We start from the raw sequence: 12,483 nt of genomic DNA, 5'->3' as shown, positions 1-12,483 counted from the left end.
ATCTTGAGTTTTGCATCAGAATAAGATTCTGAACCTTTGTTCTCCACATTCCCGCATACACTGAAACCTTAAAGGGGTTGTCCAGAGGAAACATCTAATCTATGCTGCTGCATGGGGCTGCAGGGGATATGACAGTGCTATATACTTACCAGTTCCACTCTGTCGCAGCTGCTGGATCCTGGGCCGCTGCTGTCCTGTGCTCTCCACCTCTGTTATCATTTTCACAACATGTGTTGAAGTGATGTTCCTGCAGGAAGTGGCCGCTTAGCATAGTGCATAGTAACATACAGTGCTGTCTGTGCTGATCGGCCATTTCCTGTGGGAACAGCTTGTCAATAAATGTTTTAAAAATGATCAGAGTTGAGCGAACCTCGGGAAATCCTAGGTGGATCGAACTTGAACATTCATGGACCTGCCGCACTTGATTGTTGATGCCTTCCCGGTCCGTGGGGAAGGAGGAGAGTGCCCGGGTATCGCCTGAAATTCTGGGATTCAGCCTAGGTAGTAGGCTGAATCCCGGAATTCCAAGCGGTACCCAACAGTCTCCCCCTTCCCCACTGACCGGGAAGGCTTCAGCAATCAAATGCGGTAGGTCCGTGAATGTTCGAGTTTGATCGAACCTAGGATTTCCTGAGGTTCAATCAACTCTAAAAATTATAAAAGAGGACAGATATACTGTAGCACTGTCATGTTCCCTACAGCCCTGGTGGCAGCATAGATTAATAGTTTATGCCTGACGACCCCTTCCTTTTCCTTCTCCATAACTCCCATCTCCAGCATGGGACCAAATGCAGAGACTAACATGGTGCCAGATCTCTTAGTAGACATGGGAACTATAAGGATGAAGCGGGACACTCCCCCTCATGAGGTTACACTGTATGCAGTGGGGAGAAAGGGACTCGAAAGGCTATTCTGGCACAGAATTCAAAATAGATGTACAGTACATTACAGAAATTATACTTATTTCACAAAAACAGTGGAGGTACACTTTAAGGAAATAAAGAATTCAGCATAAAGAAAGAACTTACCAGACACAGGAGAATAGAAGATGTTTGAAGATTTGAGAGCGCGCAGCTACAAAGGGGACTTGAGAAATAAAGTGAACATTATAGTTGCTGTCTGAACTAGAAGGATAAAGGAACAAATTCAGACCCAAGAGAAAGCTTTGTAGACAAAAGCAATGACAAGTAGCAAAACGCATAACACTTAGCTTCAGCCTGGGGTTCCTAGGCCCTGCCAGTGGAATTATATCTGGGGTCCCAATGTTTACAGTGTTACCAGGTCTTCACAATGTTCAGGGGCGTAGCTAAAAATGGCTGGCCCCCATAGCAAACTTTTTATTGGACCCCCCGACTGACCAAGTGTAGTCATAACCTTTAACGTTTAGCTTCAAGTGCTAGTCAGGAGGGCTGGCTTATCATAGGGCTGCCACTTCTTGGTACATCTTCCAAATATGACAGTGGGGAGTTTACTTAGAGGGGCTATCCAGTGCTACAAAAACATGGCCACTTTCTTCCAAAGACAACATGACTCTTGTCTCCAGGTCAGGTGCGGTTTGCAATTAAGCTCCATTCACTTCAATGGAACTAAGTTGCAAAACCTTCACCCAAACTGGAGACAAGAGTGGTGCTGTATCTAGAAGAAAGTGGCCATGTTTTTGTAGTGCTGGATAAACCCCTTTAAGACCAACAATTGATGTCTTATTAAATCCCTGTCTTATTAAAGGGCACATAGCATGCTGTTATATCAGTTGTGACAATCTGGGGGTTATTCACTCACTGGGATCGCCATTTCACGGGTTTGAGGCCACAAATAGCAGTTCACAAAGTACAGTCAATGTTTTATAGGCTGAAATAACCGATTTCACTTAGCCAAGTTGAAGCATGCCAACATCTCTGTGTACTTTGTCAGGGACGTTGTCAGTGTAATCTAATGGTTGAAAATGTTCCTTGTTCATCTGAGATTATGAGTTTGGTGAAGAGTAATACTCAGTGAGTGACACCATAAGGCTTTATTTTCTATTTCCTTTTCCTGTACTGTATATTCACAAGAACTATATTCAAGAACTTAAATATTGCTATTTTTTCTTTGCAGATCTTTTGGCCTCCTCTACGAGATTTATTTGTTCCCGTTTTCCTGAATTGTTGGCTGGCAAAACATGCCTTAGAGAATATGATTGTAAGTATAAAATAGGAGACATTATGGTTCTGTATGTAGGGGGAAATAATAAAAAAAAATAATAAAAGGTATACATCTTTGCACATCTTATAAAATTTATTGGATATAGGTAGAAAATGCAGCAATAAAAATGATACAGTGCACAGTTGAGATAGAGAACACAATTATAATTTCAATGCCTGCCGTCCATTCATCCGTTCAGGTGTATGACTGGAAAAAAGAAATGCAAAAACATTAAACCAATTTGAAAGTAGAAAAAAAGTTTTAATAAGGAAAAAAAAATGAAGAATATTAGGGCTTACTGAAAGTTAAAATAGGTCAATGGGAAAAAGAGAAATAAAAAATAAAGTAGAATATATATGGATCAGCCATGGCATTAAAATCACCTCGGCATCAAGACATTAGCAGTAGATTGTTTAAAGGGAAAGTGCCAGCTGTAGATCATGCTCAGAAGTGAAGGGTCAAGAAGGCTGTGCTGAGCTGCAGTATGCATGCTTCCTCCTTCCTTCACTCATTCCTGCTTTGTCTGATTGAAGTGCATGGTTTAGTGCTGAAATATGAGCTCTGAATGTCAATCAGTCAAGACAGGGAAGGGTAGGGAGGTAGGGACAGAGGTATGACTGCTGAGTAGTGTCGAGAAAACCTGGCAAACTGCTCAGGTTCAACAACGCTCTCCTGACCCATACCCTTGGCTTTTAATTCCTCGGGGCTGCAAAAGTTGCCATGATAAAAGATGCCATTGTCATTAGGGAATATTATTATCATGAAGAGGTCTGGGGTCTTCAACAGTGATTATGTAGATAGTAAATGTAAATGTAACAATTGACAACCACCAAGGGTTGACCTAAGGTGATATTCACACCTCCCGCAATTGCGGTCTGTGAACGGACAATGTGCTATGGATCAGAATTCAGAACATAATGTGCATCAAGCTTTGACACAGTTTTAATCTTTGCGTGGCTATGTAGGTACAGTAGTAGTAGTAGTACAGATTTAAAGGGGATAACCTAAAAAAGACATTGTTTGAACTCAGCCTTAACAAGATGTAGGAGACAAGTGGAAAAGCCAGCACGCTCAACAGAGACTAAGGCCTAATTCACACGTTCCATAATTGTTGCGCATGAACAATAACGCACCTAAGTTAGTAGCCATTGATTTCTATTGGGGGAACAATACAGATTCCCCAAGAAATGTTGAAGGCTGAAAGTGATCACGTGAACTCTTTAAGGGTCAGGCATCTTTTTTGAACCAGTCCAACTTTATTAACAAGCACTGTAAATTTTCTTAGGATCTGCAAAAAAAATAAAAAATGTGGATGAACTACATATGCATATCATAAAGATTTTTTTAGCAGATTGGGAATGTGATAGTGGACACAATGTATGGACCAGAAAAAAAAAAAAAAAACACTGAAAATGTGAATGAGGCCTAACAGGAAACAATGAAGTCAATTACAGAAGTAAAACCAAGGTTAATTGTTTGAAGCCCAGAGGAAATTTATGTAGAGGAATAGATGGGTGGGGTGGAGAATCAATTACAACAGCAGAGGGAATAGAGTTGTCTTCAGACTAATGTATAACAAGAAACCAAAAAGGCACAAGATTGGAGCTGAAAACACGTCCTCCACCGTACCTTATGGCCAAAAGATGACACAAAAATCTGAATGACTGCAGATGTTACAGTAGCAATGTTTCTGAAAAAAAGGAAAGGAAAATCTGTTGATCGTCTTTTCTGGGCTTGGAACCATATGATTGAAGTTTACCCATCCTTAAAATAAGTATTTGACATATCACTGGGACATACCAAAATTTAGTTAATTGGTTATTAGGTATTATAGAGTGTTCCTCCCAGGCTGGCCCCGCCACCAAGAGGAATTCATGTTAACCTTAACATCTAATTTGCACAGACAATTAAGTCTAGGCTTTGTGGTCAGGAAGCCTACCTACATTTTCTGCAGCAACAACCAAAATACAGTGGTAACTTGGTTTAAGAGCGTTTTGCAAGAAGAGCTCACAGTTTTTCAAACTTTTAACTTGATTTAAGAGCATTGCTTTGGTTTAAGAGCTCCCTGTACTGGGTGGGAGGGGAGTGGGGGAGGGGCATGGTCTGCATAGCGTGGTCTACAGCACTGTACTCTTACCCAGGAAGTCTCCTTTACCTTCCAAATCATAGCAGATCCACTTCCTTCCTACTTCATGCTTCCTGCAGTCTCTGTCAGCACTTGTGTTTCCCATCCTCTCCATTCCTGCTATAATGTGCCTGCACTTACACTCAGCTATATACACTGCTGCTATAATGTGCCTGCACTTACACTCAGCTATATACACTGCTGCTATAATGTGCCTGAACTTACACTCAGCCATTCACACTGCTGTATAGAAAAGTTTCTGTCACTGTTCCGTCACAGCTGTGTGATTCTCATTTTCTCATTGGTCCATGCTGAACCCCTGTCATGTTGTCCACACAGACCTCTGACAGCAGCCCTGCTTCTCTATTCTAGCCTGTTGTACTACGCTACTGCTTTAGAGGATCTGCACCTCCATCTTGTATCTACGAACTGCTGCTTTTTCATTTTTAGGCACTTACTATACATTATACTCCACATGCTGATTGCTATACTGTACAGTAACTTATAATATCACACATTCAGCTGTTTCTTATTGTTTGTTTCATCTCTTCTACATGTTATTCAGAATAAATAATCATTATTTTTGGGGTGTGGAACCAATTGTCTTCATATCAGTGATTTCTTCTGTGAAAATTTGCTTCTATTAAAGAGTGGATTTGGATCACAAGCACGATCCCGGAACAAATATGTTAATAATATATGTTAATATATTAATAATATATGTTAATATGTTAATAATATAATAATTCAAGGCACCACTGTAGTCTTCATGGCAACTGGATGTACCCGAGAGAGCTGACAACCCCAGTAGCAGGCTCCTTATCATGTCGCAACAGCTTCCAGGATAGTAAAATGTTTTTTAAAAATTTTTTAGATATTCAAGTACATGTGAGCTTATGAAAATTTCGAAAGTATTTTATTGTATTCTAGACTGATTCCTCTGTTTTCTGTATATTTTAGAATGATCTTCACAGAGCAATACAGAGAACACAGTCTGCAATGTTTAATCAAGTTCTTATTTTAATATCGACTTTGTTATGTCTCATCTTCACTTGGTAAGTCGCTTACTGGTTTTATTGATAATATGCATCATATGTTATCGCACCCAAGACGCTAAGGAGTAATATTTCCGGGCTGCTGGAGCCCATTAATAGTAAAGAATGTAATTCCTTGGTCGACTAGGGACACAGCCTGGTATCTAATTTGAAGAGTCCCTGTTGTTTGCAAAAACTTTTGATATTTTGAAATATTTGGTTGGTCTGGGTGTTCAGATCCCCCTGATCTCTAAAACAAACAGGGGAAAGCATTCAACTCCATTGTTAACGACGCATGACGGGTATACCCGTCATGCCGCCATTAAGGAGATGCAGAGAGGGCTCCTGCCGCCGTCCCTCTCTGCAGCGCGCAGGACCCAGCTGTTTTGTACAGCCAGGCTAAGAAGCTAGATAGATGCATCTGTCAAAGCTGACAGCTCCATCTAACTAATGTTACAGCCCTATCCCTGGTGTCTAGTGGGGGAGATCGCCCCCCCCCCCCCGCGATGTGATCACTGAGGGGCGATCCCTTTTCCAACCGGGCCTGGCCTCAGTGTCTTTATGACGCTTATCCTGGCTCGGCAATAGATTGCTTCTGGCTGCAGCAGCCCTGAGCAATCTAACACTGATCTCACTGATCAGTGTATTGTAACTACACTGCAGTGATCTCTATGAGAGATCACTGAAGTAATAATAAAAGTCCCCCAGGGGGATGAAAAGTTACAGTTAAAAAATAAAAAAAGGTTTTCATCAATAAATAATCCCCTCCCCTAATAAAAGTCTGAATCAAACCCCTTTTCATATTTTATAAATAAAAATAAACAAACAAACATACAAATTTGGTATCGCCGTGTGCGTAATCGCCTGATCTATTAAATTATCACATTCCTGATTTTGCATGGTAAACGGCGTAAGCGCAAAGACCCGCCAAAGTGCAAAATTGATGATTTTTGGTCACATCAAATCCAGAAAAATTGTAATAAAAAGCGATCAAAAAGTTGCATATGCGCAATCAAGGTACTGATAGAAAGAACACATCATGGTGCAAAAAATGACACCTCACATAGCCCCATAAACCAAAGGATAAAAGCGTTATAAGCATGGTAATAGAGCGATTTTAAGGAACATATATTTGTTAAAAATGGTTTGAATTTTTTTACAAGCCATCACATAATATAAAAGTTATACATGTTAAATATCATTGTAATCGTCACGACTTGAGGAATATATATAACAAGCCAGTTTTTTCCCAGGGCAAACGGCGTAAAAACCAAAACCAAAAAGAAAAAGTTTGTTTGTTTGTTTTTTAAATTTTCTGTTTTTGCAGTGTACTTTATGAAAAAATTCAGCCTTTCTGATGATGCCAGATTTAAACTGACAGCTACTAGTCATGAGCGAACATCTCGATTTTCGGTTCAGATCCCAAATACAGTGGGGAAAAAAAATATTTAGTCAGTCACCAATAGTGCAAGTTCTCCCACTTAAAAAGATGAGAGGCGTCTGTAATTTACATCATAGGTAGACCTCAACAATGAGAGACAAAATGAGAAAACAAATTCCGAAAATAACATTGTCTGATTTTGTAAGAATTTATTTGCAAATTATGGGGGAAAATAAGTATTTTGTCACCTACAAACAATCAAGATTTCTGGCTCTCACAGACCTGTAACTTCTTCTTTAAGAGTCTCCTCTTTCCTCCACTCATTACCTGTAGTAATGGCACCTGTTTAAACTTGTTATCAGTATAAAAAGACACCTGTGCACACCTGTGGAAGACATACAAGACCACTGATAATCTCCCTCAATCTGGGGCTCCACGCAAAATCTCACCCCGTGGGGTCAAAATGATCACAAGAACGGTGAGCAAAAATCCCAGAACCATGCGGGGGGACCTAGTGAATGAACTGCAGAGAGCTGGGACCAATGTAACAAAGCCTACCATCAGTAAGACACTACACCGCCAGGGACTCAGATCCTGCAGTGCCAGACGTGTCCCACTGCTTAAGCCAGTACATGTCCGGGCCCGTATGAAGTTTGCTAGAAAGCATTTGGATGATCCAGAAGAGTATTGGGAGAATGTCCTATGGTCTGATGAAACCAAAGTGGAACTGTTTGGTAGAAACACAACTTGTCGTGTTTGGAGGAAAAAGAATACTGAGTTGCATCCATCAAACACCATACCTATTGTAAAGCATAGGGGTGGAAACATCATGCTTTGGGGCTGTTTCTCTGCAAGGGGCCAGGATGACTGATCCTGGTACATGAAAGAATGAATGTGGCCATGTATCGTGAGATTTTGAGTGCAAACCTTCTTCCATCAGCAAGGGCATTGGAAGATGAAACGTGGCTGGGTCTTTCAACATGACAATGATCCAAAGCACACCACCAGGGCAACCAAGGAGCGGCTTCGTAAGAAGCATTTCAAGGTCCTGGAGTGGCCTAGCCAGTCTCCCGATCTCTACCCTATAGAAAACCTTTGGAGGGAGTTGAAAGTCCGTGTTGCCAAGCGACAGCCCCAAAACATCACTGCTCTAGAGGAGATCTGCATGGAGGAATGGGCCAACATACCAACAACTGTGTGTGCCAACCTTGTGAAAACTTACAGAAAAGGTTTGACCTCTGTCATTGCCAACAAAGGATATATAACAAAGTATTAAGATGAAATTTTGTTACTGACCAAATACTTATTTTCCACTATAATTTGCAAATAAATTCTTACAAAATCAGACAATGTGATTTTCTGGATTTGTTTTCACATTTTGTCTCCCATAGTTGAGGTCTACATATGGTGTCAATTACAGACGCCTCTCATCTTTTTAAGTGGTGGAACTTGCACTATTGGTGACTGACTAAATATTTTTTTTCCCCACTGTACAAACATAAAAAAAAATGATTGAGATTGGTTCGTGGTGGTGTTTGCAGAACATTCAAAAACAAATAACAAACATGCAGTAGAAGCATATGTTTCAGCTTTATGTACCCGCCGATTACAGACTACGGGTGGGTTCATACTGAGGAATTTTGCGGATAATGTCAGCGGAATTCTGCTGTCTGTCCGCGCCCGGCCGGATAGCGGAATACGCCGGCCCATAGAATGTTGTCTATGGAGCCGGCGGAAAGGCGCGCTGCCATGCACGCGAACAGACAGCGGAATTCCGCGGATATTATCCGGAAGAATTCCTCAGTATGAACCCACCCTATTAGGGTCAAAGCGTAAATAACGCAGTTGCGTATGTTCGCAAGTTCAAATATGTTAAAAAATGATTGTTATAACCATTCCAATCATCCAAATCAAGATCAAGCTTCTGCACAAACTTCAAATAGAAAAATATAAAAGCATTAATATTCTACAAATGTTCATTTTTTAAAAATAATTACTATTTTATATAATAGAATTAACACCATTCATGTTCTTTGGCGATTCATTATAGAGAGAAAAAGCATCAAACCGTGAGAGAAGGAAGATTTATATTTTCAATAGTGCAGATTGAAAAAGCCTAAGTCTTTGTTGCCGCAGTTGACGTTTCTCAGGCTTATCATTGTCGTCTTTTTGATTTTCTTCTTCTCCTCATTGTATTATTAATGCTTAAATAGAATAGGAAAAAAATAAGAAGAGCATCAGTAAAATAACTTTAAAATACTAAAAATATATTAAAATACTAAATTAAATTTGGAATTCTAAAGAAACGTACAAAATCTCATGAGAACAGCAAAGCTGTCTACACAAAGCCTGTATAAAGACATTGAGTGTTTCTTAGATTGCTGTTAAAGGGATTGTCAGGACAGGGGAGGCAGGGACAAGACACGACAGTGAGCCCTAATGCTCAGACCACTGACTGTCCCTACCTACTTGCCTCAAACGGCTCTAGGTAGCTGTGGACAACCACGAAGGCAGTCCCTGCTCTAAAATAGGTGTTACATAGAAAAAGAAAGACAAACAAGACAAACAAACACAAAAGGAAAGTCGACAAGCCAACGTCCAAAGCCAAACAGGCAAGGCAGTACAGAATTAGTAAATAATCGGATAGTCAGAGGTCAGGCGGGAGGTCAGATAACAAGTCAAGCAAGCAGAGGGATTAGGAACGGGGACCGCAGGAATAGACAGGGGGAGCTGGGATCAGGGTGTGGACCTTACTAATCACCACACAGCAAGGGCAGGAATAAGACAGTGTTCAGACCAGGTCAGACATAAATGTAAAAAAAAAACACAAAAGTGCAGGACTGCTCCAAGGTCCCAACAGGAACATTCATGACAGGGGTATTTTGGCGCGCACACACACACACACACACACACACACACACAAAAGCTGTGGAGGGAACTGCAGGGCTGCTGAAGCCCTATTTCTACACAATTATATTTCAATCCTATAACAGTTATCCTTGCTGGTACTTGTTACTCGAGTCAGGCCGGGTTCACACGGCGTATAACATCAGCTGTTCTGTGACCCGGCCGGATGATCTTTATTTGTGCTGAATTCATCATTACCGACATCTTGTGACTTGTCAGGCTTGTGCGGCCGCTATTCAAGGAACAGCGGCCGTTTTCCGTGCGTCCGCTAGGGATCCCGTTTGCAATGTATACTATGTGTATACACTCCCGCCGGGATTCCCTCTGTATGCAGTGCACGTAAGTTTTGTATTAATCACAGCCGTTGTTGCAAATCAGCAAAAACAGCTGTGATTAATACAAAACTTACCTTGGGTGAAAATGGCGTGACTGTGCTCTGTTGGCTCTCTTCTTATATCCTCACTATTAATGCTCAGCTAATCAGTGGCTTCAGCGATGTCCTGCCTCAGCTACTGATCTGACTGGCAATAGTTAAGCTGGAAGACAGAAGGATGGAGAGGTAAGTATACTTTCACACTCCATGGCTTTAAGGCTGTGGAAATGCATAATGCATTTCCACAGCCTTAAAGGGATGATCCAGTGCTACAAAAACATGGCCTTTTTATTATTTTATTCCAGAGACAGCACCAATCTTGTCTCCATCTCAGTTGTGGTTTGTAGTTAAGCCCCATCAACTTCAATGGAATTAAGTTACAAAACCTGCACCCATACTGGAGACAAGAGTGGTGCTATCTCTGGAAGAAAGTGGCACTGGATAATCCCTTTAAGAATTTGTTGAAAGGCTTAGCTTTTTGTAAGTCGAGCACCTTAGCAGCACAAGGAGCTTGGTCAAGCATCATACTCGACACAGCATGCTCGCTCAACTCTTATTTTCATTAATAAGGTTATATATTACAAAATTATGTAAAATTATTTAAGACTCTGCTTAGTATAAAATAAACTTTATATTTTAGTGTGAATGAAATACCATGGAATCCTCCTGGTATAAAAAGGCAAGTCCTTGCATTGGTTATTTATTATTATTTTAGTTATATTGATAGTTATATAAACCTATTACTCAGAATGAGCTATTATCTCATACTGTGGGAATCCATACAGTGCATTATCCAAACTCATCTCCATAAGCCACAAAAAGAAAAGGTTGGTAAATTGTAAGAAGAAAATAAAACGGTGCATTAAGCACATATGAAATCTGTCACCTGTGCTAAATGACGGCCCACTAAGAAGAGATGCTTGGAGCCTGGAAGGCAAAGTGCAATCACCATAGATTTATGACATGTGACAATGGCATTTTTTGGCAATATAATGTTGAGCGGATACTTATGGGCATCATTGTAAACTGATTAGGAGAGACAACAAGGATCTCGGGAGAATATATGGAATTTAAATGAAGCAAATCCGCCTTATTAAAATCCACTGTAAATCGGGCTGTCAATTTACTTTGTTGAATTCCCGCCAATTGGAAAGGAAATTTGAGAACCCCCCCCCTAAATGGTGGCCACACAGGCTGTCAGGAGTGTCACTGGGAGGGAGAGAGGGATTAATCATAATTCCTATTGCCCGTCCAATCACCTGCAGCCCTCTGTGATGTCAGCACCTACCCCTCACCTTCTATATAAGACGGTAATGGAGGGGGCCAGTTGGCTGTGAGAGAGCAGGATGGCAGCAGGCAGTTACAGCAGAGCAGGAAGAGACTAACAGCGGGACATAGGGACAGAGAGGAGAGTATAGGAGGGCTGATTGTGGGTAATTGTTTGTTGGAGCTGCCAACCAAGTGTCCAGTTTACCAAGTAACTGGGTGCCTATAGGAATTCACTGGGACCAGTGAAGACACCGTCCATATTATTCACTCACTGGGCACTGTAAACTCCTATTGAGTTATACCAGTTTAATGGGATCAGTGAATGGAGCGTGTGCCTTACATAATCAGAGCTCACACTCCACTCCTACTTGTTTTATACAAGTTTGGTTTCATTAGATACGATGATTGGTTGATCGACAGCTTTTTTTTTTTAAATTGTGATTTTCCAATTTTTAACACTTTTACAAGAACATGCATTAACAAATTTGCCCTTCTGTAATAGTCCCAGTACTGTAGCTACTATAGCTTTGGCTGTTTTATTGAAATTTGTTAAGATTCATTTGCGAATATCAACCAATTTGACCCAAAATTCGCAAAGCTCGTGAACAAATTTCTGCCTGCTTTTTTTACTTTCAAAAACAGTGTACGAACGTAGCCTTATTGTATTAGAATTGTCATCCAGCTCTTAAGTCAGGGGCTATGCTCACACTATGTTAAAAAAAAAAAGGGGGGGGGAGGAGTCCACTTTTTCTTTTTAAAATGATGTCCATTATTGCTGCATTTTAATTTATCTCAATTGAATGCAATAAAGTCATTAAAATTACGGACGTCCAATGCATACAGTATATTAAATAATGGACATTGTTTGCGTAGACGCCAAAATAATGATCATGACAATTATTTTTGGAAGTCTTTTGCAAACAGCGGGCGTTATTTTTATTTGGTCAAACACAGTTTTTCTTTTCTTTTTTTTTTCACCGTCCTTTCTCCATTTATACTATTAAATTCAAAGGACTTTTCAATTAAGGCCACACCCAAAGGGCAAGTGGTAAGCCCAAATTAGGTCAATGTACCGACAGCCGTGATTGCACTGACGGCGGCCAAAGAGCAAAATGACGGACGTCTTTTTACGAAATAATAAACAAAAAGAAAAAAAAAAAACATTGTGAACATAGCCGTGTGTTTTTTTTTTGTTTTTTTTTATGTAGCGGCA

At 40.5% G+C, this 12,483-nt stretch overlaps 1 protein-coding gene across 5 annotated transcripts in view; it reads left to right on the top strand.

Moving 5' to 3' along the window:
* The window catches only part of KCNT2 (potassium sodium-activated channel subfamily T member 2), a 389,104-nt gene that overhangs the window by 187,818 nt on the left and 188,803 nt on the right, over positions 1-12,483 (top strand). For all 5 annotated transcript variants that reach the window (XM_069968986.1, XM_069968985.1, XM_069968983.1 and 2 more), the window contains exons 7-8: positions 2,095-2,178; positions 5,267-5,361. In XM_069968986.1, the coding sequence (XP_069825087.1) occupies positions 2,095-2,178; positions 5,267-5,361 (179 nt within the window). The remainder of the gene's footprint in view (positions 1-2,094; positions 2,179-5,266; positions 5,362-12,483) is intronic.

The sequence above is a fragment of the Dendropsophus ebraccatus genome, chromosome 4 (genome assembly GCF_027789765.1).
Source record: "Dendropsophus ebraccatus isolate aDenEbr1 chromosome 4, aDenEbr1.pat, whole genome shotgun sequence".
Lineage (NCBI taxonomy): Eukaryota > Metazoa > Chordata > Amphibia > Anura > Hylidae > Dendropsophus > Dendropsophus ebraccatus.
The sequence above is the reverse complement of the archived record's forward strand: the minus strand, read 5'-3'. Positions and strand labels throughout refer to the sequence as shown.